General features: G+C 49.3%; 9 protein-coding genes across 9 annotated transcripts; 5 read left to right on the top strand and 4 right to left on the bottom strand.

The window, feature by feature from the left end:
- Positions 1 to 889: 889 nt before the first annotated feature.
- Positions 890 to 2399, bottom strand: EURHEDRAFT_457231 (uncharacterized protein; the record flags this gene model as incomplete). Its single annotated transcript, XM_040784415.1, has 3 exons — positions 890 to 932; positions 991 to 1399; positions 1454 to 2399. 3 exons carry the CDS (start codon positions 2397 to 2399, stop codon positions 890 to 892), a joined length of 1398 nt encoding a protein of 465 aa, XP_040638354.1.
- Positions 2400 to 3092: 693 nt separating this feature from the next.
- EURHEDRAFT_480012 (glutamyl-tRNA(Gln) amidotransferase subunit PET112) lies at positions 3093 to 5479 on the top strand. The gene is made up of 4 exons (XM_040785478.1): positions 3093 to 3471; positions 3525 to 3601; positions 3657 to 3798; positions 3848 to 5479. Exons 1-4 carry the CDS (start codon positions 3126 to 3128, stop codon positions 5107 to 5109), a joined length of 1827 nt encoding a protein of 608 aa, XP_040638353.1. The 5' UTR covers positions 3093 to 3125; the 3' UTR covers positions 5110 to 5479.
- Positions 5480 to 5939: 460 nt separating this feature from the next.
- EURHEDRAFT_413020 (arginase) lies at positions 5940 to 7504 on the top strand. Its single transcript, XM_040782066.1, has 3 exons — positions 5940 to 6230; positions 6293 to 6882; positions 6933 to 7504. The coding sequence occupies exons 1-3, from the start codon at positions 6144 to 6146 to the stop codon at positions 7234 to 7236; spliced, it is 981 nt and encodes a 326-aa protein (XP_040638352.1). The 5' UTR covers positions 5940 to 6143; the 3' UTR covers positions 7237 to 7504.
- Positions 7505 to 7625: 121 nt separating this feature from the next.
- EURHEDRAFT_457014 (six-hairpin glycosidase) lies at positions 7626 to 9689 on the top strand (the record flags this gene model as incomplete). Its single annotated transcript, XM_040784394.1, has 1 exon — positions 7626 to 9689. One exon carries the CDS (start codon positions 7626 to 7628, stop codon positions 9687 to 9689), a length of 2064 nt encoding a protein of 687 aa, XP_040638351.1.
- A 607-nt stretch (positions 9690 to 10296) lies between these two features.
- On the top strand, positions 10297 to 11155 carry EURHEDRAFT_523704 (uncharacterized protein; the record flags this gene model as incomplete). The annotated part of the gene is made up of 3 exons (XM_040786900.1): positions 10297 to 10650; positions 10716 to 10990; positions 11055 to 11155. Exons 1-3 carry the CDS (start codon positions 10499 to 10501, stop codon positions 11153 to 11155), a joined length of 528 nt encoding a protein of 175 aa, XP_040638350.1. The 5' UTR covers positions 10297 to 10498.
- A 245-nt stretch (positions 11156 to 11400) lies between these two features.
- Positions 11401 to 14063, bottom strand: fcpA (protein-serine/threonine phosphatase; the record flags this gene model as incomplete). Its single annotated transcript, XM_040784399.1, has 3 exons — positions 11401 to 13591; positions 13670 to 13756; positions 13816 to 14063. 3 exons carry the CDS (start codon positions 14061 to 14063, stop codon positions 11401 to 11403), a joined length of 2526 nt encoding a protein of 841 aa, XP_040638349.1.
- Positions 14064 to 14814: 751 nt separating this feature from the next.
- On the bottom strand, positions 14815 to 16601 carry EURHEDRAFT_413018 (aspartic endopeptidase Pep2). Its single transcript, XM_040782065.1, has 4 exons — positions 16449 to 16601; positions 16190 to 16340; positions 15470 to 16124; positions 14815 to 15417 (listed from the first exon to the last, which is right to left on the bottom strand). Exons 1-4 carry the CDS (start codon positions 16548 to 16550, stop codon positions 15129 to 15131), a joined length of 1197 nt encoding a protein of 398 aa, XP_040638348.1. The 5' UTR covers positions 16551 to 16601; the 3' UTR covers positions 14815 to 15128.
- Positions 16602 to 17010: 409 nt separating this feature from the next.
- On the bottom strand, positions 17011 to 18891 carry rpt3 (proteasome regulatory particle base subunit RPT3). The gene is made up of 6 exons (XM_040782064.1): positions 18618 to 18891; positions 18508 to 18549; positions 18330 to 18428; positions 17991 to 18277; positions 17261 to 17924; positions 17011 to 17203 (listed from the first exon to the last, which is right to left on the bottom strand). The coding sequence occupies exons 1-6, from the start codon at positions 18773 to 18775 to the stop codon at positions 17185 to 17187; spliced, it is 1269 nt and encodes a 422-aa protein (XP_040638347.1). The 5' UTR covers positions 18776 to 18891; the 3' UTR covers positions 17011 to 17184.
- A 3045-nt stretch (positions 18892 to 21936) lies between these two features.
- EURHEDRAFT_403202 (putative ARID/BRIGHT domain protein (SWI1)) lies at positions 21937 to 24912 on the top strand (the record flags this gene model as incomplete). Its single annotated transcript, XM_040780202.1, has 1 exon — positions 21937 to 24912. One exon carries the CDS (start codon positions 21937 to 21939, stop codon positions 24910 to 24912), a length of 2976 nt encoding a protein of 991 aa, XP_040638346.1.
- Between the last annotated feature and the right edge of the window lie 277 nt (positions 24913 to 25189).

Raw genomic sequence — 25189 nt, 5'->3', positions numbered from 1 at the left:
ACTACCTCTAATCTTGTTGGTGCCTATATACTAGCTGGAGAGATCTCCAATCATTGTGGACGCCCTGCTGAGGAAGGCCATGATACCAAGGACAGCCTTTTCACTGTGCTGAAGTCTTACGACCAAAGATTCCGGCTCTTCATGGACCAAGTCTAGGAGGGGCTGGCAAAGGGATCAACTGCTTGGGATTGGATCTTATCGACACCGTTGGGTATTGCGATCTTCAACTTTATCCTTGGAGTGGTCGCCTTTCTAAGGTTGAATTTTTTGGCAAGTGGGTTCTCCGCGAAGATGTAGGAGTATGGATTCTTCCAGACTATAAAGAGATAGCACAGGGTCAGAAATAAAGGAGGCAGTGTACCCACGTGCACGGCATGGTTGTTAGATAAAATCTCGACTCACCTTTATTGTGGCTCGAGACTTGCCCAAGTTCGTTTTGATAAAAATCCATTTTCCTGGTTTTCGCGCTACCCTAATCGATCAACTAGTTATCTACTCCGTAGTTGACTTAGAAGAAAAGGGTGTTAAAAAAGATGGCTCATGCTATGGAAAATTTTCAAACGCACGTCTGCTATGTAAATAGTATTAATGCCAACCACTACGCTATATGAGCATAGATACTTTATCTGTATACACTTTATGTAGCCTAGAGTCAATGGTAAACATCAAACGCATTGTATTCAATTCATTGAATTCATGGTATGATTTTTCTAATGTATCGTATCTCATCTCCTTCTCTCGCTAGGAAAAACAAGATTTTAACAGGGTAAAAATAGCCAGAACATAAATACAACCCAAGACGGTGTGGTTTTCGTAAGTTCATAATAGCGTGACAAACAATCAATGTCTCAAAATGGAGAGGAAAAAGAAACACTCGACACTCGCACGCTCAAGGAATAAACATAGCAGCTACCGTCATGAATCCGAAATATCTGCTCATTGTCAGTTGTCATGCCAATATCTTAAAAAGAACGGGGAAAAGAAACGTACCCTCCAGCGCATTTCCATCCATCTTTTGCATCAATCAGACGCTCAATCCCTGTCGAGGAATTACTTGCGAATGCTGACACTGCACCAGCCACGATCGTGACCACGAGTAGACGACCAGAGAATTCGGAGATCAGGCTGAATGCCAGCAGCGGGAGGAGAATGACAGTGGACGCGATCACGACAGCAGGGAAGGGAGAGTTACTATTAGCAGAAGCAGCAATTCTGGTACCAGTCAAAGGTAGAGAGCGAGGCGTGACGGAGATGAGGTCCTGATCATGAATCAGGAAACGGCTTTCGGTGGCGGTGACGGGATTATGCTTTTTCATCCAACCCCGGTAGGATTCGATGTCTTGTTCAGAAGCGCGCGGGAGAGTTTCCAGGACTTTGCTGTAGGCGCAGAGGGCATTGTCTTGTTTTTATCGTGTTAGCTTAGAGCCTGTTAGGGAGGGAGTTGTGCATTTACTGTATTGCTCAGTTTTGCTGATTATAGACCCCAATAATTCATTTCGTCGCTGATGTAAATTGGAATGAGTTTCGGCTTGTGCATCCATGCGTCTTGAGGCAGGCGTTGGTTTGTTTTTCCCTTCTTGATCTGCGGTAACAGAACGGTGCATTTCTTCGTATTCGTCGAGTACGTGAAGTTCTTCTTCCATCTGCGCAATCTCGTCTTGTAAATGAAGCAGAACGCGGTGGTTCAGATGTTCAAATCGCCGGTACAGAGGAGGGAGCTGATGCTGCGCTTCATCGGGATGAGGGGTACTGAGCCGGGAAGCAATAAGCCCATACCCGGATGATACATCGGATGACTTGGTATTCGTGCGCGACCTTGGTTTACTTTTGGAAGTTTTCTGCTCCTCTGGGCTCTTTGGGGGTGATGGCGGCAACGCAGGTTTTCGTACAGTAGGGTAATATGCTTCTGGCGTCGTGTGATAGTCTGTACCCTTCTTGTCTTGAGAATTTCCGGAGCGCGCTGCCGAAGACCCTGTTTCATTATGAGAATCATGTATCGTAGACCTCCGGCTGGCCGTGGGATTCCTGGCTAGCTGCAACCCGACAGTTGCGGGACTAGTTGTTGACTTGGATTGCGCTCTGGACACATTGGATGGACCACGGAAATCATCGTCGTCTGACTCAGACGAAGTGCTCTCCTCGGATTCTTCCTCTTCGAGAAAATCAAAGACACCAGGTATTTTCCTTTCCGCTGCTACCAATTTGTCCGTAGATGCTGTTGCAGCCCCGGAAGACTTCCCGGTCGATTGTGTGCTCGGTCCGCGCGAGTGGCTTCTAGGATGCGATTTATACGGCCTGTCAGTGGCTGAGTTGGAGTTGGAGGAATGAGATGCAACCGAAGCCGAGGAGGATTGTCTGGTTTTGTTCGGGCGACTGGAGCCGGAGTAGCCAAATAGCATTATGTTGATTTATCAAAGAGTCTCTGCGCAATGTGCTATCTGTTCTTGCTAATCAATCGGGCCATGGGAGGAAGAGCCGATAGATCGAGGGGACATGAAGCACTCGATCGCAAGACACTTCCAACAGATAACACCCGCTATAGTCGAGCGTACCGCTGAATTGCAACGAGAAGTTAGGGTTGAAGGATTGTGACAGGACTCCAACTTCAAACAAGAGGAATGTTGTGGTATCAATAGAAGCTGGCGGGAGTCAGCGAGAGGCTAAGACGGAGGAGGTTGGGGCGTTGTTGTGCGGGGGGTTGTTAGGTTATACAGACGGGAAGTTGCAGCGCGCACACTGTCTCAGTGTATAGAATTTAAAGACAGAGATAGAGATATATACTTCCAAGAGAGCAATCAGAACAGAGATCGGATTAGCGGTGGATGAGATGCGGAGAGTCGGTGATGCGCATCAGATGAGCTGCAGCGGCTCCAGTGCGCGGCAATTGGGCTTCGGTTATGCGCCATAGCATATGACTGGGATTATAGATATTGAATAACAGTATAGTAGCAACTGGTACATACTATCAGTAGTAGTGTATATTCTTCCTGTTGTCGTTGTTGTTAATATCCAAACTATATCGTAATTACAGTACTGTAAAATAACATCACCAACTCCCACTTTATCTTCGCCGACACTCTTCCTCATTTACAACGCGTCTCATTGACGCATCTCTCGACTTAGGAATGCTCCGTCCATGCCTACGCCAGAGCCGGGGAGTAGCCCGTTCTCTCTGTTCGCAATGCTACCAGCTCTACCACCGCACTCTCCCCGCACCATCCCATAATAAACCCATCGCCGCGACCCGATTCTTCTCCTCCACCCGACCAGCCCGAAACACAGCCCAGACCTCTACAATCACTGATGCGGATCGTGTTCCTCTCCGGAAACAGCTTAAAAACGATGCTAAATTTGTCAAGGCTCGCCAGAGAGAAACTAGAGAGAAGGAAGAAGCATCGCGGCAACAATGGGAGTTGACCGTGGGAGTTGAGATTCATGCGCAATTGGATACGGAGGCCAAACTGTTTTCTCGTGGGTCTACTATCTATCCTATGACAGAGGGGATATGGTTTAATTATGGACAGGGGCGTCGACGGTATTCAGCGAGGTTCCGAATTCCAATGTCGCTCTTTTTGACCTGGCGTTTCCCGGGAGTCAACCGGTTGGTCTTCTACACGCGCGATACGGGTTTTGAAATATATTAATCACTGGGATAGGAATTCCAAGCCGCGACACTTCTCCCTGCCCTCCGCGCTGCCATTGCTCTCAATTGTGACATCCAATCCGCCAGTCGATTCGACCGAAAACACTACTTTTACCAAGACCAACCGGCCGGATATCAGATAACTCAGTATTATGGTAATTGTGACGCTCGTCTATGATAAATTCGTCTCTAATATATGAATAGAACCGTTCGCCAAAAATGGCTACGTCGACCTATACGACTATGACGGTATCGCATCGGAGGACGGCAAACACGTACAAGTCGCGATCAAACAAATCCAGTTAGAACAGGATACGGCGAAATCGCAGGACTACCCACCGTCGACTCAATTACTCGACTTCAATCGCGTTTCGCACCCGCTCATTGAGGTTATCACCATGCCTCAGATTCATAACCCCGCTACAGCCGCCGCATGTGTCCGCAAGATCCAAGCTATCCTTCAATCCTGCAGTGCAGTCACCACAGGAATGGAACTAGGAGGCCTCCGTGCTGACGTCAACGTGTCCATCCGTCGACGAGATGAAGCGCCAGGTACTCACGAATATGATGGAGTCAGCGGGTTAGGCCAACGGACAGAAATTAAGAACCTCAGCAGCTTCAAGGCCGTGGAGGAAGCCATCATCGCAGAAAAGAACCGACAGATCACAGTCTTGGAGAGTGGAGGTGCAATTGAAGGAGAAACCCGTGGTTGGACTATCGGTAGTACCGAGACTCGGCGGCTGCGAGGTAAAGAGGGGGCGGTGGATTATCGTTACATGCCAGACCCGGATCTTCCACCATTGCTCATAGGCGAGGACCTCATTGGCGGACTCCGCGAGAAGCTGCCCTTATCCCCGGATGAGGTGTTACAGAAACTGGTTGGCTCGGAATACGGCCTTTCGGTCGAGGATGCCAAGCCATTGATTGAGCTAGACGACGGTGCCCGATTGGAATACTTCCATGACGTGGTGGACATTCTCTGCGAGATCCAAGCAGACCAACAAAACAAACCCCTCAAGGACCTCAAACGCGCCGCTGGCAACTGGGTCCTCCACGAACTAGGCGGACACCTCACCAAATCAAACCTATCTTGGGACCCAGATCTCGTCCCTGCCCAATCCCTAGCAGAAATTATTGACCATCAAAACCGAAAACGTATCACCGGTGCAACCGCCAAGGAGTTGCTCTCCATGGTATTCAACGGTGACCGACGACCCATCGCACAACTCATTGAGGAAGAGAATCTGGTCTTCCGCCCGCTATCCCGTGAGGAATACGTCGAGTTGGCACAGGTAGTCATTGCACTGAACCCGCAAATGGTCGAGCAGATTCGCACAAAAAACCAGGCGGGCAAAATTGGGTGGTTTCTGGGACAGATGATGCGGATGGGCGAGAAGGGGCGGGTGGAAGCGCCTAAGGCGAATGAGATATTGAAAGAATTGATAATGGGGAATGGCCAGCAATAATATGATGGCTGATGTTGCAAGGTATGAAAACGTCATTTGTACAACCATATCGTCCTACTACAAGCGTGCAAAACAAACGTTGCTCTTCAATTCCCGTCATTACCATTCCTAAAATATCGTATCACAATGTCAACTCAAGTCACAAGAGACTGGAAGCACACGATTGTCCAAGACGTCCCTCTTAAAGCTCCGTACCAGACCCCTCTACTGCATCTCAGACATCGGTTTGTCAGTAGGTTTTAATGCCCACCATCAGCGTTAAACAGCTAATCCACATATCTCAACTATATCAACATAGAAAGAAATTTGAAGTCACCAACCAAAATTAACAATCACTCCCCGTTCATTCTGTCTATCGATATAGTCACGTGGTGATAAGACCGAGTATTCTTAGTGTTGCAATGTTACAAGACTCTAGATTCGAGATACCGGGATAGACAATGTAACATGCTCAAGGTAACTGGGTCCAGCTGATCAATCAAAATGAGGCGGTTGCGAAACATCAGTCGTGTATTTCGCACGTGACTTCTATACAAAATCTTCAACTTACGCAGTCGCAAAGTACACATCCCACGCAAAACCAAGACATTGACCTCTGGAATTGCAGCGAGTCAATCGCGCTAGTCATAAAACATTTTAAATTCATGCCTTGCAGTGGGGGAATGGGCCTTAAGGGGCAGCTCTCCTCGACCTGTACTTAGGGGAAGTAGAAATCGCCGGCGGAGACACATGATCCCTAAAAGCAGTTTTTAGCGATCGGTTGGGGTCGGTGATTTTAGCATATTTAAAGGAGTGGTATCCGTGGTTCAGACTTCTCTTTTTGTTGTATTCTTCAATTATCTTCCTTCCCTATTATTTTTACATCCAGTTCATTTCCTAGGGCTAGAATAAGAGTTGCTGTGATCTGACTGACGTATTCGGATCGCATCTCCGCCAGATCTTATCTCGCTGATCTCTTCGTCTTTCCGCTTTCATTACTTTATCTTCACCTTTTCTATAACCACTTCAACCTCTTCTCTATACTATCAAACACAATGACCTCCCCGTCTACCATTACTCAGAGATTCCTCAGCAACCCTGGTCAACTGGGTGTGGTTGCGGTTGGTTTCAACGGCGGCCAGGTACATACCCTGCCCTCTGAGCCAAGTTAGGTAAATACTGATAAGCAAAAAAAAAAAAAAAGTGCAAAACTGGCGTCGAAGCTGCACCCATGGCCCTCGTCGAAGCCGGCCTTCTCGACCAACTCCGAGATGATCTCGACTACGAAGTCCACCATGACGGCAAGGTTCACTACTATGAAGACGTTACTCCCGCCGCAGACGCAGACCCCGATCACCGCGGCATGAAGAAGCCGCGCGCTGTCAGTGCGGTTACACAGAAGCTTAGCAGCCAAGTCTACGAGCACGCGCGCGAGGGCAAGTTCGTGCTCACACTTGGCGGTGACCACTCAATTGCTGTTGGGAGTATTTCGGGGACAGCGCGGGCGATTCGCGAGAGACTTGGACAAGAGATGGCGGTTATCTGGGTGGATGCGCACGCGGACATTAACATTCCGGAAACGAGTGAGAGTGGGAATATTCATGGTATGCCGATGGCGTTTTTGACCAGGTTGGCAAGGGAGGAGCGTGAGGATATCTTTGGGTGGTTGAAAGATGAGCATGTTATCAGCACAAGGAAGCTGGTATATATTGGGTTGCGGGATGTGGATCGTGGAGAGAAGAAGTTGCTGCGCGAAAACAACATCAAGGCGTTTAGCATGCATGACATTGACCGGTACGTTTTACTTTACCTACTTTGCTATGAGATGCTAACTAGAGATCTAGACACGGCATCGGCCGCGTGGTTGAAATGGCCCTCGCCCATATTGGCAATGACACCCCGATCCATCTCTCTTTTGACGTCGATGGCTTGGACCCTCAATGGGCTCCCAGCACCGGTACTCCCGTGCGAGGCGGTTTGACCCTGCGTGAGGGTGACTTTATCTGTGAATGCGTGCATGAGACGGGTAACCTAGTGGCCATGGATCTGGTTGAGGTGAACCCCAGCTTGGAGGAGAAGGGAGCTACGGAGACCATTCGGGCTGGATGTTCGTTAGTCAGGAGTGCTTTGGGTGATACCCTGCTGTGATTTTGCTCCTTTTTATTTCTATAGATACGATGGATATGCATTAGCCTGATGCCAGTGAGGTAAAATATGTGATCGATTCCTGATGCGAAACCAGCCATTGTTCGTAAATACATTAAACTCTTATACAGGTTCTCCGCATCTCAATTACCCTTTGTAAACTGGCATCTCGGTTAATAGTTCAATATACGCTTTAACCGCCATATCGAATATACTTCATTCACATTGATTGGCCTTGTGTCAGAGTAACTTTGGTCATCGCCAAGTTCCCCGCTAGATGCATGTACTCTATATTGTATGAACCCGAATCAGATTGCTATGACAGGACTATAAAATAAGATAAGATGCCCCAGGCAGTCTCCATTCCCATCACCCAAATCCAACCCAAAACAATGAAATCACCCCTCATAATACTGGCCCTCATCCAGGGCATTCTAAGCCTAAACACAACAACAATAACCACAGCCGCCCTACCCACCTACTTCCACAACGACACTCCCTGGTACACCCCCCGCATTCCCCTCTTTACATCCTCCCTCTCCACCCTCACCGAAGTCTACTACTACCGCTGGTCTCTCTACCGCGCCCACCAACGCGACCTCGGTCCCGATGGTTACATCACCACCGAATTCCTCAACGACGTCAGCTGGCAGACACAGCCCTACGCATCTCTCGTCGACGCAGCGGGTTTCCATCTCCGTGAGGGACGCTGGTGTCGGGATCGCAGGTTTAACGGGGATTATGTGGGGTTTATGCTTGATGGGGAAAGGGGGGATATGTATCAGTTCTCGGAGTGGGTTGCGGATTCCATTTGGGAGGGACATTTGGTGGATGGGGATGTTGATTCTGCTGTTGCAAAGTTGGATAGGTTGGTGGATGTGTTTGGAGGGTGGGAGGGGAATATGACGGAGGCTGGGACTGGGGGGTTTGATGGGGAGAAGGGGTTGTTTTGGATTCAGCCGTTGACAGATGCAACAGAGTATACAATTGCGAGCATTGATGCGAGTGGCGGGGTTGATGGGTTTATTGGGGGGGATTCGTTCAGGCCGAGTGTTAACAGTTATCAATTTGCGAATGCGTTGGCTATTGCAAGGCTTGCGGAGCTGGGTGGTGACCAAGCCCTTGCCGAAGAGTACGAGAATCGAGCACATGCGATCAAAGCCAATGTGCAGAAGTCGCTATGGAACAGCACGTTTGAGCACTTTATCGATCGGTACCAGGTTGAAAACGAGAACGTCACGTACTGGAACTACATCCGCGGGCGAGAGTTGGTGGGCTATGTGCCCTGGACTCACGACTTGCCTGACGATAATGAGACATTCGCGCAGGCCTGGGTTCATCTGCTTGATTCTGAGAAATTTGCTGGTTCAAATAGCCTGCGCACCAGTGAGCCGAGTTATGAGTATTTCATGCGCCAGTATCGATATGAAGGCTCGCAGCGTGAATGTCAATGGAATGGACCTGCCTGGCCGTACCAGATTACGCAGGTTTTGATAGGTCTGGCGAATCTTCTTGACCATTATCCGGTTTCGTCTAATTTGGGGATAGTTACCCGCAAGGATTACACAGACCTACTCGTACAGTATGCTGAGCTGCACTATAATCCTGACCGCGGTGGTGCGCTCGATCTAGAAGAGGACTATGATGCCGATACGGGACGGCCTATTGTCGGTCTCGCGCGATCTCCGCATTATTTCCACTCAGGATTCATTGACCTCATCCTGTCAGGTTTTGTTGGAATTCGACCTCGCGCAGATGATGTGCTCGAGGTGAACCCGCTGGCTGATGGAGATTCCGTCTCGTTCTTCCGTGCAGAGAACATCCTTTACCACGGCCATGATATAGCCGTACAATGGGACACATCAGGGGAGCAATACGGTACCGCAGGGTTAATCATCATAATCGACGGCGAAACCGCAGCCAGCGCGCCAGACTTAACCCGTCTAACAGTGAACATCACTCGCAACAAACCGCCTGCAATTCAACGCCCAATGGCCAAATCAATCCAGCTCCAGTCTGATTCTGCGTGGCCACGAGGGAGCGTTTCAGTCACGGGTGCAGATCCCGAAAGCATTCATGCTGCTATCGACGGACGAGTCTGGTTCTTCCCTGAGGCGGATATCGCTAATGGATGGGACACGCCTGTTGGTAATGGAAGCGAGATATGGTACCAAATCAAGTTTGGTATTAGCACGACCACTGCCAGTGCTGAGCTCGCTTTCTTTGCGAATGAGACGCAGGGATTTGATGCTCCTGAAGGTTGTCGGGTTGAGGTTCTTGATAGTGGTGGGTGGGTGGAGGTAAGCGGTGCGCATTATACGGAACCAGTCGCGAATGGGATTACCATTGCATCGTGGGATGAAGTTGCGACTGAGTGCATTAGGATTGTCTTTGTGCCAAAGAGGGAGCAGAGAGTGAGACTTGTGGAGTTCAAGGTGTTTTCAGAGATCAGTTAGTGCAGGATTGATTGCACTTGAGCAATGCGAATGGAGATCGGGTATTAACAATTATCAATCCTTTTATTCAAGAATCCATCAAATTTCTGATTATGACTGACCAAGGATATTTAGAGTTATCTATTTCTGTGAATTACAGTCAGTGTGGTGGTGTTGAAGTTGAGTGTCGAATTAGATGAAGTCAGGTGGTATAAGGCTCGAATTGCTGTTTTACAACAGGATATAGAGTAAAGAGTAGAAAATATTAAATTACATGGAAAAAGGCACAGGCACAACGAATCAAAGACAAGAATAAGCTATTTTCCAACACCCTGATCCGTTGTAGCTGTATGTATCAGCATCATCTCCCCTGCCACCGCTATTTCTCCCTGCCACCAGAATTTCTATACAGCGGGCTATGTGCAGAGAAACTGCATCTTCACAATTTCACCCTGTCACTTTATCAAGTTTTCATTCCAGTCAGAGTATTCTCGCAAATATTCAATTGAGTCTGGTCTGGTCTGGATCGCTCCACATCTTATCTCCATCGCCAACACATCTATTCCACCACTTTCCCTGCAGCGCTTTAGCACTACGTACCTTACAAGCGCCCAATACAGCTCTTTTTCAATTGATCAATTGAAAAACAGGAATACCTACAGCTACAGCGGTGATGCGCTGTCATTCTGCCGGTCCCTGTCACTGTCACTTTTAATATTAATCCCTCGTCAGCTTCACTTTGGCACGCGCCGCATACACATAACTATATATCCCGGTACCTGACACAGCGTCCAACCAAAGTCTTAAGCAAATTAGACAAAGAGACAAAAATGGCCGTCCGAAGAGTCTACCGCAGATACCACTGGCCTGAACTCCAACTCAACTGCTGGCTCTTCATCGTCCTCGCTGCCTCATGTATCAATCTCGGTATTTTCGCTTGGTTAATGGCTGTGCAATCGCAGCTTAAGCTCGGGACTCCATGGTACCTCCTCCCTTTGCCTCTCTCCTTCCCCCTCCCTACCTAAATATAGGCACTAACAAGCACAGGCTCTTCCCCTTCATGATCGTCTCCGGCGCGCTAGGCATCTTCTTCATAGCCCTAATCCTAATCCTGGCCATGCAGCGCTTCCTGCTCCCCGGTATCATCATTGTGGGGAGCTTCGTGCTCTTCGTGCTGTGGTTAACCGGTCTCGTTGAGACGGCACTGCAACTTTACGGTGTTGTGGGGAGTGTGAATGATAGTTGCAAGTATTGGGTTGAGGGCAATGGGATTCATGGGGAAAGTATTGAGGCGTTGGCGTGGTTGACGCAGATTACTATTTGTACGTTCCCTCCTTTTCCAATAAGGTGTTTATGAGAAATGGCATGGCTAACTAACTGGCGCAGGCAATTGTTGGAAAACGGCGTTTGCGTTTGAGTTGATTGGGGTGATTTTCTTTTTGTGGATGGTTATTATGTCGTGGCGAGTGCATCGCGATGTTGCGTGATGTTTTTTTTCCTTTTTTTCATGACTGATGTGTTTGGTGTATGATCTATGGCTAATATTTATGAAAGAAAATTGATTTCTCTGGTATATGAACAGTTACTCTGACTTAACATATCAGTATCAGTACTCACACCAACGCCGTCGCTATGCCACTGCATCGCAACAACCAGAACTCAAACAGATAGGCAAATAGAGAAAACCCAAATCGACTCCTACAAATATACAAAAAGAAATGAAAGGGGAAACTCAACCATTCTCCTCCGCAATATCCCCCTCCGCCTTCTCATCATAATCCCCATCTTCAAACGCAGCCAACATCTCCCGCTCCAGTTCGTCCTCATCATCCGCTGGATCTTCCGGATAGCTCACATCTTGGCCCTTGGCTGCGGGCTCTTCGGCGTTTTCTTTGTCGTCTGCATTAGCACTGGTCCGCTCAGTTGGCAGGCTTGTTCTTGACGTTTCCGCCGCGCTCGTGCTGCTTGCCGTGGCAACCTCTTTAAGACCTGTGCTACGCGCGTGCGAACGTTTGATCCGCTGTGCCAGCCGTGACCCCTTATCGCTTTCTCCATCTGTCTCGTTGTCACTGCTGTTGGCACTGGATCCGCCATCACTGTCGTCGCCTTCGCCGTCGCGCTTCCGTTTCTTAGTTGCGCCGGCTTCATCTGCCAACTGCGACACATCCTGCTCACTTTCGATATCACTCTCACTTTCATCATCGCTACCCAGGAACTCCTTCAATTCATCATGAATGGCATCTTCTTCGTCCTTATCGTAACCGATTTGCGCCATCTCCGTGAGCCCCACCGATTTGAAGATGTCGTCCATCGCATCGTCATCTGTTCCTGTCGCTTCGTCAGAAGATGACAACCAACCACTCTCCGCTGCTTCCCTCGAATTTGGCGAGATCGGCTCTCCGCGGTCATCCGGGTGCACAGGAAGGAGATACGGGTCCTCGTCCAGGTGGCTCCATTGAGTCAACGAATCTAACAGCCACTGTGTCGTGACGATCTTGACGTTTGGATACCGGGTCGCCTCGCGTACTTTGGCCGTGCGGTTGCGTCCGGCTACCAGATGTGTTGTACGGATGTTGATCTTGTTCGAGACGATAACGCCAAAACTTTTCGCCCATAATGAGATGTCGGCATTCTGTGTATCCGTTCCAAGGGGCAGAACTCCAGAGAACACCACAACTACTCCGCCAAGGACTTGTCGTTTGATCAGGGGCATGATATCCTGTACATCAGGAACGAGTTTCAAATCGACATCCTTCTCTTTCATCGGCGTCCTCTCACCCCGCAGAGCTGCTACTCGCCCGCCAAGTGCCCGTGATCGCCTCTTATCGTATTCGTCAAAGAAGTGTCGATGTACACGATCCAACCGATCTTCCAGCTGAAGGAGCTCCTGGTCGTTATCCTCGAGTAAGTGGTGCCGCTGCTTGCTAAGATCTTGTGCCGATTCATCCACACTTGTCGAAGATTCGCTGCTCACATCACCGTCATCTTCCGCTTCCAGTTCCTTTTGCTTCTGCAGTAATGGGCGATCCTCCACCTGGTGCATGATCGTTTCTTGTTGCGCAGTACTCTGTTCTTGCAATAACCTGGGATTGTCCCCGCCACCCATGGTCACTAGTTGTTCCAAGGCCGACACATCTGCTGTTCCAGACTCTGCTTTCCCAGTTGTACTATTTGGTTGAGGTGCTGGTGGTGCGGGTGGTGCTTTCTCCTTCACCTCCTTGGACTTATCTTCTGGCTTGTTGGCTTCTGAAGTTGCTGGGGCCGCTAGCTCCTGCTTTTGAGGCAAGAAACTCGAGTTGATATCACCAATGCCAACAAAGAAATCATAGGGAGACACTTTAATAAGGTTGGGGTTCCAGCGCCACACGTCTCCACGGTCGTCGATGATAACCACCATTTTCGTGTCAACCGGGAACAGGCGATGGAGGTTCTTGGCCGTTAGGTTTCCACTCTCGTCACGACTGAGAATGCGATCCCCGAAAAGTGTCCTCTTCGGATCAACGATCTTGGCAATCTGTTGCGCGTAGGATCTAGTGCCCATAGTGTAGATATGCAATTCAAAAAGCTGTGATACGTTGTGCAAAAACGATTCCAAACCTGGTCGTAGCTTGACGTAGTACCAGCAACCACGCATGCCCGGTCCGTCTTCCATCAATTGAAATGGTCGGACATCACTCAGAGCCTTGAAGTTCGGGTTGTCCTTGTCCTGCATCCACTCTCCAACCGTAGGATCGACCGTAGCATGGATGATGGTTTGATCAAGATCCACAACCAGAGACAATTTTCTGCTTGCCAGCAAACGGCGCTTTGCATCCTCTTCAACACGCGTAGCCTCCTTCGCGCTCACGGTAAGCGCAGTGTTATCGTGTACCATTTGGATGGGGGCGCGCATTGAGTCCATCGTTTCGGTGTTATAGGTCGCCCTACGTAGAGGAAGAAAATTCAGTCCCATTCATGTACAACAACTCCATGGTGCAAAACGTCAAAACTCCAAAACTCACTCGGTCATATCCTTCCCACACTCCGCGCAAAGTCCCCCAAACTGAACCTCGTGAGCACATGGTTCATCGATCTCAACAACATCAATCCTGTAGACCAACAGGTTAGTTCCTAAGCTTGCCTCGAATCACAGGGGAACGAAACTCACGGAAACTCAATCACATCACCTTTCTTAATCTTCCACTGCACAAGCTCCCCATCAACCGTCGACTCGAACTTGGTCGGAAACTTGCGCTGCACCTCAATCTTATTGCCCAACCCATCACCCTCGGTGACGGTCGTTTGATAAACATACCAGAATAATGCCTCATCCCGCTCGACCGAATCCCCCGGCTGCTTCAGCAGCGATGTCACGGTGATCGGGTAATGGAGACCGTACGGTAGACGGAGAAGCATATTCTCGACTCCAATTGGTCCTTCTCTTTCTCTGATCTTCTCTCTTTGTTATCAATTCCGTCTCCTAAGACCCAAGCCTTTGACTAGAACCGTACATTCAGAGATTCGGCAGGCGATTGGGATATTGTCAAAGAACCTCGAAGTTGTAAAGGCTATGGAGCCATATCAGACTGAAAAATGCGCCCGAATCAGATGAAAACAACCGGCGGCACACGACCACGGCCGAGGCGGACTTTGGGGTCTGCGAAACTAGTTATAAGTTTGACGGGGCAGCGAAGTCGGTGAACTTGAGCGAATGTGTGGAAATAGGCGACGCGATAAAACTTGATCACTCGAGTCAGGCTAACTGCTTTGTTTTGCGGAGGAGATAATGACGGCGTGGTTGTCGCTGCAAGCAATCGCCACGAGATGACGCGAAGCGGTTTGGCCAGAAGGATTGGTAGCGTCGTGCGCAATAGCTATCGAAGATATAGAACGGTTATAGGAGTTATAATATCTGTATTTGTGGTGAAAAGTAGAGCTTTATACTTGAGTTGGGAGAAAAAAAGAAGAGTGAAAGAGGAAGAGAAGGATGAAGAAGAGAGATGACATTAAGGCAGCAAGGCAGTGGCAGTGGCAGAAATGTTCATGCCTGAGGCTCGTGCGGGGACCGTTTAATGTCAAAGAACCAGGATTGGAACCACGGTTCTCTATCCCTCGCCATTCTGCTTCTATAAAGAATATACGATGCTGCATAAAGGCAGACTACAGTCTTGAGGCTAAAAATAAATGCAATGGAAAGAAACACTCGGCATTTATTGAAAGTCATTCTACCATTATGGACTTGTAGCAATTCTAGGCTGTAAGCCCGTGATATCAATTAAACTCAAAGAATTCCATTAATAGCTCATTAAAAAGCAAGTTTCAAGCATATGCTTGCAACCATCTGCGGGAATCGTCCTCGTCTCCAAGCGATCATATAAAAATCAAAGCAACCTGTGATATACCTATTTACGCATAAAACCATGAGATAAATCATCCCCCCTAATCACCTTGTGCTCGTGAAAAGGCATTGGAGCTGATCATTTATTTGGCCTTGGCAAGACCAACCTCGCCGTTAGCAAGGTCATACACGCTGTACCACTTGCGCAAGAAGGAGTCTCCCAGAATGGCCAAGGGTCCAACGGGCTCAGGAAAGTCCATGCCCATGAAGGAGCTCATGCAGCTGCCCTGGACTTCCAAGGTGTAGTCATAAGGAGTGATTGTGAAGTTGTGGCCACCCAGTTGAAGAGTGAGGTCAGGAAGAGAGGAGCGCTTCTCGCAGTCAACGTTGTACTGACCCATGAAGTTCTTGGTAGCACCAATCTCCTTGTTACTGTTCACAAAGGTTAGCTCGATTCGTGTGCATCAGTGTATAAAAGACTCACAGAAGCTCAGCAAGAGTAGAAGGCAGCGCGATGAGCGAAGTGCCAGTGTCCAAAATGACACCAGTGTTGTCAAGCTCAGCAACGTTGTCACCGAGGGCAATGGAGTTGAAGTCGACCTCCCAGTAGGCCTGACGGCGAAGGGGAATCTTGGTCAGTTCGCCGGTGTAGTGGTCCTCGTCAACACCGCCGAAAGTGACCTCCGAGGTGTCACCGTCCTTGTTGGCATCGCCCAGGTAGAAGGCAAAGACGGCCTCATCAACCTTCTTCTGGTTGACCAGGCTGTAGAAGGGAGGGACAATCTTGTTGACCGAGATGGTGTCATAGCCTAATCCCAAGATACCGTCGAAACGGCCAAAGGCGAAGGCAAGGCCCGGCTCGCTGGTAGCCTCGGCGAATAGCTGATTATCAATTTTGAGGTCTCCAATCTTCACGGTGTCTTCGGACACGAAGCCACTCAGACTTCCGGATCCATACTGAATGGAAAACTCGGAGCCGTTCTTCTTGCTCGTGGACGACGCAGAGGAGTCGTATTTGTTGTGAAGGTAGCAGGCGATGGAACCACACTCGGACGAGGGCACCCACAAGTTCGAGCTACCGGTGTCAAGGACAACTTTGAACTTCTGGGGAGGGGTACCAATCTCGATCTCGCTGAAGTCTAGAAAGAATCAATACGCGTTAGCATAGGCGCTATTGGTGGGCGTTTGCAAGGGTCAATCATACATTGGGCATTCAAGAAGTTGTCAACCAACACATTGTGGCGACCCTGCTCCTTGATGGACTGATCCTGGAGCAGTTCCTCGTGGGCAGAAGGGCGAATACCCATGTACTTCTGGGAAAGAGAGCGGACATGAGCATCGATGTTATGGGTGTACTATAGAAATGGGAGCTTAGATTAGCTATCTGGATCGCAATCGTGACATTGCAATCACTTTTCATATATCCCAGAGCTTCCAGGAGATGCAAAATAGGTCAAACTCACCAACTGCTCTTCCAAAGGGACCTTGTTGAGCTTCAACTTGTGAACTTCGGCGGATGCACCACCCGCGAGCAGGGCAGCAGCAGCGATAAAGGGTGCCTTCATATTGGCGATAAGACTCAAATAAGTAAAACAAAAAACGAACCAGTTCCGATGAAAGAATGTGAGTATCTGCGATGGAAATAAACGATAAGGGATGAATGGAGATGGGATGAACGACAAGAAGGGGAGAGAGGTAGAAGAAGGATGGAGGTTGGAGACGGAGAGGAGGTGATGCGGGTGAGCGTGACTCCGATCTGGTTGCGGAGCGACTGCAGGCTACGGGCCGGCCAATCAGATCAGCGGGTCTCAACTGCGTCACTTGGGGGTGCTGATCACGGGGTTGTATTGTACTGTAAACTAGACTATTTAGGTCTCCCTGAGAATGTCTGTTATTTCATGCTTCACTGCTACAGCAAATTATAGCCGCGTATTCGATGTTTTGTATCGTATCGCTGAGCTGGATGATGCAACCGGCCGATTCCGGCTAGTCACTCTTGGCACCTGGGTTTACACCGATACTGTTGGCCGTTTAAGTACCTGACATTATCATGGCTGTTATCTACGGGGGACAGTGTCGGTATCGAGTCACCTTGAAGAGTTATTTATTGTACTTCTAGCGTAGATATGATGCGCCATGCTCAACCTAGTCCAGCCCATAACACAAGAAGAAAGTAAAAGGAAGAAGGCGGTAGCCTGATTAGCGGTAGAACTCGGGTCTAAAGTATATCAGATTAGTAACGGTGGACAACACATCTTCAGAATAAGAAACGTACCGGTCTGATTCCTGGCCAGTCTTCACTTGCGCGGCGTAAGCATCATCAAGGTCTGACTGTATGATTTGGTATCGGTTCTTCCGCACTGCCCGCAAACCAGCCTCCTGCATGATGGCCGCAATAACGGCACCCGACAAAGGCTCGTTGCGGACGATCAGCGAGTCCAGATCCACCTCAGGCGAAAGCGACATCCGGGAGGCGATCGTAGTGAAGATCAGACGACGCTCCCGTCGGTCACGTAGCGAAGGGAATTCGATCTTCCGGTCCAGACGACCGGGACGCAACAACGCAGGGTCCAGGGTATCCGCTCGGTTAGTGGCCATGATGACCTTGACATTGCTTGTCTGCTCAAAACCATCCATCTGGTTGAGAAGTTCCAGCAGAATACGCTGCACTTCACGGTCTGCACCGGTCTGGGCGTCGAAACGCTTCGTGGCAATGGCATCGATTTCGTCAATGAAAATAATAGCGGGCGAGTTCTCACGGGCCATCCGGAAGACGTCACGGACCATACGGGGACCCTCACCCAAGTATTTCTGAACGAATTCCGAACCGTTTACTCGAATGAAGCTGGCGGTTGTGCTGTTGGCCACAGCCTTGACCAACATAGTTTTTCCGGTACCCGGGGGACCGTACAGCAGGACACCACGAGGAGGATCGATACCTGATCCACCAGTCAGTAACATGCTCATCACTGTCATTTACCATCTTTCAATCCAATTCAACGCACCAATCTGCCGGTAAAGGTCGAAGTGTGTCAAGGGAAGTTCAACAGCCTCCCTGATCTCCTGCTTCTGCATATCCATACCACCAACATCAGCGTATGTCACGTCGGGCTTCTCATCTTCGCCCAGCATCGCAATAGAAGAGTCGGCCTCGGGAGGCAGGATGTCAACGAGAGCATTGGAGTGACGGTGGAGAGCGACCGAGGAGGACGGCTTGAGCTTTTCGCGGTCGAGAGTGGACAGGATACGGACGACATAATTCGAACCGGTCGAGGACTGTACGATACCGGTGCTACAACTCCTGTCAGCAATCACTTTATGAGACATCGGTGATGTGTCCATACTTTTGGTCAATCGCTTCCATGAATTGTCCGATCACCAAAGGAACACTTTGTATCCGCTTGATCTCCTCCTGCGCACGAACAAGCTCCCGCTTCAAACTCCTGTAGACAAGGCGCCAATCAGTTTCGTGTCTTCTCTATAAATAATTGCAAAGTTTAAAGCGAAGAAATAGATACTTGCCTCTGTTCATCCTTGATGTATTCCTCTTGGAGTTGAATGTACCTGCAATTCAAGTGGTTAGTACAAGCCACCACACTAAACCACTTGACACGAAACCCAAAAGGACATACTCTAAATGCCTCTGCAATCTCTTCAAAGTGGCATATTCGTCGCCTCCATCAGACCCTGTGCCTTCCAAGGAGTCGATGTTGGGGATGGTATCCAACGGAGTTGGCTTGTTGTGAAGCGTGACGTTGTTCGCCGGATTCTCCACGGCGACGTCGGCCATGATGGTGAGATCTTCTCAGTAGGAGTAAAAAGAAAGTCGGTAGGAAAAGGATATATGAAAAGGAGTACGGAAAGCACGTATATAGTCGTATGCGAGAGGTAGAGGTTCGTCGTCCGATGGAGCTTTTGCTTGATGATGCCCGGCTCAGTCACGTAGCTTGCCATCGCATCACGTGATCAGGAGCTCGGGTAGATTAAATTCCACCACTTGCGCTTCCTTTCGACGCTACAATAATAACATGAATCTCATATTATTACCTATGAAGGTCCCATTATCACTCGTGAAAAACGCAATTAAAGGAAAAGCGCAGCGGCATAATTTGTTTATTATCTGGCTAATCCAGCTCAAGGACTGACTTTGACTATCTTTGGCGCGAAAGATGCCCCAAGGATTCCACCATGGGCAGGTCTTTGGTATTTCCAATTGTCAGCTATTGCAAATATATCTGGAAGCTCTGCTCTCTTTCTGGGGTCCTAAAGTCAGATAGTCCCATCTTCCATATGTCGACCATGATTCCATCGTAGACAGCCTGCAGGATTCTGCCATGTAGAGGTGCCATAAAAGAAAATACAAGGATTCGAGTATTCGTTAGCTAGAAGATACTGCTGTCGTCTATTGAGATGGACACTCACAGGAAAAGTCTTATGCTCACATGGGCCAGGCGGCGCAAGTCTTTTTGTATAGCCGCAACAATAGCAAGGACCTCGCCGCGAAGCAACTTCTCTTCTCCTTGAATTGTGTTCTCTTAAGATGAGCGTTGTATGTGGGAGGTCATGGCTTAATGCGAGCTTGCAACTCTTCTCAGGTCCCCATGTCCGATTGCATTCACTGAATAAGATCAGTACGATGGTTATATACCTCAAATATCTTCCAATTACCATGAATACCAATCCGTGAGCGAGTCTAGGGTATGTCCATCTGGGACACTCATCAAGCCCCCAGCTCATAAGATATTTCAGAATGCCGCACTTCACAAGGGGTGATTTACATTCGCCAGCTCTTTAGACATTATATCATTGTCTTGAACTCTCCATGGATATCACAATAGGAAAATTCGTTTCCATCGCAATCGAGGTCGACTGGATACCGGTCAAGAGTCTCTCTCGAAAGAGGGGCGAAGAAGCATGATTTTAATTGTATAGGGTAGCTGCCATCATCCTTTATCATCAACGGATGGCATCTAATGGAGAACTTGTCATGATCGGAAGGATCCAAGTACGGAAAATCCACATGGGAAACCGGGTTTAAGATTGCAGCGAGATGTCTAATGTATTCCTAACGATTGGTTATTGCCTTTGCGGCTCGTGGTGGTTGGCTTCTTCAACGAGTTGCCATTAGTCTATGGAGTCAAATATATCTGAGTTGTTGGTATGGTAATGATAATGGCATTATAGGGAGACAACTGAGCCGTGGAACCAGCTGAGCCCTAAAATATTGTTGCTTGGGTAGTTCAAACTGGGCTCTTGACAATACGCTTATAGGTATGTAGAGCGTCGGTCTCTGGCCTGTTACATGATACTGAATACGTGAACTGGTTTCGATAGCCCTGGTCATATCCATGGTCGACAACGAGAGTCATTGAAATTTATTACGAGTGAAAATGAATTTTAATGTCACATACAATAGAAAATCAATTGTCAGCAGAGCTAGCATACTATTGTCCACTTCATTTTCTCTCGGGGAATTTCATAGATTGAGTGATTGACTATTGGCCATTAGGGCAAAGCTGACTGCAACCCAACAGACATTACGGTGGCTGTTACTATCCTTGCCAATTCATCTGACCTTGTTGCGGTCCTTTTATTTCTCTGGTACCGGAACAAGTAGCATGGTGGTGCAGAGTGTTATTCGATGGAGTGGTCTAATTTGTACAGGGGTACTATGTAGATGAGAAACGCATAATTAGTCATCTTTATGGAGCTGCACTATGCACACCGGCAGCGGCGGCAAAACCGCAGGACCGACTTTCTGCTCCTTTTCCCATACGTTCCTCTCGTTCATCCAGCAGCCATTCCAGTCCGTTCATTATTATTATTGATCAAGACGGTTTGTTCCTCGGCATTATCATAATTACCGGGTCTTGGAATTAGTTATCAATTTTTTCTCCACGGCCCTTTTCTATTTTCCCCCGGTTGCCTCCACTCGGACTGGCATTTCCCTAGGTTCGGTTCGCTCTCTGACAGTCTCTACGATCTTGGTCACTTTCCCCGGACTGTATGAGGTTATATTTTAAAGTAATAATCGGACGGTAATCTACGATTCTTGGTACGTATCCCATACATACACCATCTTTACCCTAAACGGACACACCCTGCTCTGTGGTTTGCTTGTTGTCACAGCTTGTCTTATGACCACATTCGTTCCACACTGGGACCACGCACTTTTCTCGGTCTCCGGCACTGCACCCAAGCATGTTGCAGAGGACTAGCTGGGGCTTGGATGGAGGATCTAGGGATGCTGGCCCTAATTATGATCGTTCTTCTCGAAAATAGATTCCATTTTCTGTCCATACTAACCCTGCTTAATGGCAGACCTCGTCTCTCTTCCGTCGTGATCCCGTGACCAGCCAAGCTCATTCTGAGTGTCACGTGCCCGACCGTTCTCAGCCTCTTGCTCGTTCTTCTCACTCACTTTCTCTCCCTCTCCTGCTTACTTTGCTTGTGTTGGCTGCTGCTCCTCCTCTCGGAATCCGGCTTTTTCCCCCCCCGCTTGCAAGTCGGCATTTAGAGTTGTCCAGCCTTTTGTCGGTATGTATTTCATTCCTGTCTGTTTTTGATCGCGTTTTCTTTGGGAGAGGCCACACTCGCACCACCCGCTGGTGACGGTGTTGCGCTTGCTCGTTCGCCTCGTGTCGCAGAACAAAGCGCGACTCAACCACCATACTTTCACCAACCACTATTCCCCATTACACATACATGCATACGTATACACCCTCCTCAGAAATTCGACGCGTCTAGACTGGTCTGTTCGTTCCCCAATCTATCATTGGTCTAGTCGCACCGAGTCTGGGTTGTTATTCTGGCCAGAAATGCTAGTGATGCCGAATTGGGGGTGCTGTCATTGTCGCTTTGTTACGCGGTGGATCATTCCTTGCTGGAACAGTTGCTAACCATGTCCTTCCGAGTTATCGCTCTACAGATGGGTTGGCAAAATCACACGACATGAATGCCTGGCTAGCCGACGCCCCGAACCTCCCAAGCCATGACAATGGTACTTTTAATCCGACGACCATTGATCCTTCCGCTGCCTTCCTCAATCCCTCTCCTACTCCGGACCCCAGCCAATTCCAACAGCGCATGTTCAATGGCTTGTCGCGAAATGTTTCTCCCGGTTTCCAGAACCCGAACCAAGTAATCCCCTCCAAACGACCGCGCCCCGAGGATGGGGTCGCCATGTCCCCGCGACCAGCGCCTGGGGGTATAATAGCGTCGCGCTCGCAAACACCACACCAAGTGTCCTTCCCGGGATATCAACCGCCAGCGAATGGCACACCGCAGTTTCCCGCCCATCCTACTCCGTATCAGCACCTCCAGCGCGGCGCCTCTCCCAGCGTCACGCAGTCTCCAGTCATGCAGGATTTCGACCAGAACAGTGTCCAGCGAATGGGAACCGCCTCCCCAAGTCCGTTCTCGCCCGCTGGCCCGCATGTTGGCTCGCAGATGTCCCCCTCACAATCGGATCATCCAAGCCGCGTAAACACGCCGCAAAGCAGCACGTTTATGCCACCCAATCAACCCTTCGCACAGGCTGTCGGACCGCAATTCACTCCGACACCACCGACCATGACCTCGGCTGGCGTTCAACCACCCATGCAGGCGCCGTTTGGCGCGGTGCCCCAGGGGTATCAACAGGCCATGGCTCTTCAGCAGCAGCGACTGCAAGCCATGCAGATGCAGAATCCCGCACGGCCTATGAATATGAATCCAGCCATGATGGGTAGACCTATGGCCCCTGGAATGAATCCCATGGCTCCCCAGCAGGTGGCAGCTCTTCGGATGCAGCAGCAGAAACCGTCGAGTCCGGAGGGCTTCATGAGATCATTACAAAAGTTCATGATGTCGCGCAATCTGCATTTGGATCTTCAACCCATTGTTTGCGGTCGTCCAATTAACCTGGTCCAGCTATATGCGGCGGTGATGAAGTTGGGTGGTTCGAAGAAGGTCTCAGCAGCCAACATGTGGCCTGTAATTGCGCAGCAATTACACTTTCCTCCAATGCAATTTCAGATGGCTGTCCAGGAACTTCGAGAACACTATGCGCGAAATCTTGCAGCGTATGAGCAAGCTTTCCTCAGCACTCAACAGAAGCAATCGGGGGATCCAATGCAACAGCAACAGCAGCAGCAACAACAACAGCAGCCACAAAACCCGTTGCCCCGAACCGTAAGCGACCCTTCTGCGATGCAATTTCAGTCCCCAACGAATAAGGCGGGCCAAGGTTTCGACGCATCGCAGCCCCTCGCACAACCCCCAGCCGGCAATGCGGCGGTGGTATCGAATAATATCGGACACAGTGCATCGAATGGGTTTGCGGCACCCTCCCAAGCCAAGGTTCCGAATAAGCCACCACAACATCGCCTTAGCATTTCACAAACCCCAGGGACACCACAAGATCCAACTAGTCAATTACCAGGTCAGCCGGCCGCACAGTCTGGAAAGATCCCTGGGGCGCAACCAGGGAAGCCATCTGAACCCATTGACACGTCGTCTGATCAGCCGTTACAACATCCAATTGAGGAGACTTTCAAGCCGACGGTTCTACCCGAGAGCCAACTTCATGGCCCTATCCAGGTAGATGAATTCGCCCAGCTCGGTGAGGATATCTCAAGGTTGAAGCCCAACGTGCCAGCATTTGGGGAGCTTGGCGTGATTGACATTCATGCTCTTACTATGAGCGTCAAGTCAGGGATCCATGCAGAAATGCGCATGGCATTAGATACTCTGACATTGCTTGCCAGCGAGCCGAACGTCCCCATATCGCTGGAACACTGCGATGATTTGGTCGACAGTCTAGTCGAATGTGCTGAAGAACAGGTTGAACTGCTGGCAGAGCATGCGGCCGAAGTATCAGACGTCATGCTCCTCTCTTCGTATGAAGAGATTATCCGCGGGTGTCAGACTGAATGGACATCCCTAGCCGATGTTCCGGAATTTGGAAGCCTGGACTACGAGCTAGACCGGGCGGTAGATCGTTTGATTTGTATCACCACTATTCTGCGAAATTTCTCGTTCACTGAGTCGAACTTTGGCGTACTGGCCAACCCTACGGTCGTCAACCTTATCGCCACGATTATCCGCTATCTGGGAACCCGAAATATGCTCTTGCGAACGCATCAAAACACATTGGATTTTATGAAGGACGCTGTCATCTTTCTGAGTAATCTTGGTCATTTCATCCAGTTATCCGGAAAAGACGAGGCTCACTGTCTCTTACATTTCATCCTATCGTTCGCCCCGTTCCCGCTACCTACTTTCTTTCCCGAAGGGAGCATCATGTTCACGCCATATAATGCCGCCATTCACAAATACACACCCGCAGCGACGGATGCTCTAGCCAAGCTGTTGGCGCGGGATGATCCAAATCGGTCAAACTTCCGTGCCATTTTCTTGGGAGATGCGTCTTCGACACCGCAACCGGAATTACTCACACGTGCATTTGGCCTGGCCATTTGCGCTATCCCTGACCAACCGCGGAAGCCGCTCGCTTTTGCGGATGCTCGCAAGGTCTTTCTGCTTCAAGGATTACTTGCGGCTGATGTTCTCGCTGGATATGCCGATGCGCCTTTGGCCAAATCGTGGCTTGAATCGACAGATGGATTCGCAGTCCACCTTCTCCGACTTACGTGCCTAATGAGCACGGAACGCGTTCCACCGCCATTCAATCCACACGCTCGCCAGAACCAGGTTGCGAGAGCACAAGCAGAGGAAGCGTATGCATATAGCTCGATCATCAACCGAGGCTTGGCGATCCTGCGCCGGCTTGCAGAAAAGTCGAAGCAAGTTGATGACACATCCGGGTTACGATTCCCATCCGGGATCGTCCCGAAGAAAGAGAGTTTACTCGGGGCATTGCTGATGCCCCAAGTGGATCCAGGCGTTATTCGGCAGCTGTTAACTTATGCGCGGCTAGCGGATTGACCCAAGTGTTCATTTGCTATTTCTAGAGGGCGTCGTGTGTGTTTTGTGACTTCTTTGCTATTTCATGTCTTTTTTATAAGCGGAAGGAGCCTACTAACTGGTACTATTTATCATCTCTTTCGTTTCTCCCGTGTCCTTTCTTCCTTCCATACTTAAACCTTCCTCCTTTCCTCATTTCTTTCTTGTCCTCTCTTCTTTTTTACACCATATAAAGCCAAGTATTCAAAGCCTCATTTCTCTTCTTTTGCTACATTTGATGTCGTTTGGCGCCGGTCCG

Source organism: Aspergillus ruber (genome assembly GCF_000600275.1).
Source record: "Aspergillus ruber CBS 135680 unplaced genomic scaffold scaffold00015, whole genome shotgun sequence".
NCBI lineage: Eukaryota > Fungi > Ascomycota > Eurotiomycetes > Eurotiales > Aspergillaceae > Aspergillus > Aspergillus ruber.
This window is presented reverse-complemented; position numbering and strand designations above follow the sequence as displayed.

Coding starts and splice junctions, on each gene's coding strand:
- EURHEDRAFT_413020 (XM_040782066.1), top strand. CDS start 6,144: ATGACCTCCCCGTCTACCATTACTCAGAGATTCCTCAGCAACCCTGGT. Junction 6,231..6,292: donor TTGGTTTCAACGGCGGCCAG/GTACATACCCTG, acceptor AAAAAAAAAAAG/TGCAAAACTGGCGTCGAAGC. Junction 6,883..6,932: donor AGCATGCATGACATTGACCG/GTACGTTTTACT, acceptor CTAGAGATCTAG/ACACGGCATCGGCCGCGTGG.
- EURHEDRAFT_480012 (XM_040785478.1), top strand. CDS start 3,126: ATGCTCCGTCCATGCCTACGCCAGAGCCGGGGAGTAGCCCGTTCTCTC. Junction 3,602..3,656: donor CGTTTCCCGGGAGTCAACCG/GTTGGTCTTCTA, acceptor TCACTGGGATAG/GAATTCCAAGCCGCGACACT. Junction 3,799..3,847: donor TCAGATAACTCAGTATTATG/GTAATTGTGACG, acceptor ATATATGAATAG/AACCGTTCGCCAAAAATGGC.
- rpt3 (XM_040782064.1), bottom strand. CDS start 18,775: ATGGCCGACGTCGCCGTGGAGAATCCGGCGAACAACGTCACGCTTCAC. Junction 18,429..18,507: donor TACATCAAGGATGAACAGAG/GCAAGTATCTAT, acceptor CCTTGTCTACAG/GAGTTTGAAGCGGGAGCTTG. Junction 17,925..17,990: donor CGACCTTTACCGGCAGATTG/GTGCGTTGAATT, acceptor CTGGTGGATCAG/GTATCGATCCTCCTCGTGGT.
- EURHEDRAFT_413018 (XM_040782065.1), bottom strand. CDS start 16,550: ATGAAGGCACCCTTTATCGCTGCTGCTGCCCTGCTCGCGGGTGGTGCA. Junction 16,125..16,189: donor CAACTTCTTGAATGCCCAAT/GTATGATTGACC, acceptor GATTCTTTCTAG/ACTTCAGCGAGATCGAGATT. Junction 15,418..15,469: donor TCTACTCTTGCTGAGCTTCT/GTGAGTCTTTTA, acceptor CTTTGTGAACAG/TAACAAGGAGATTGGTGCTA.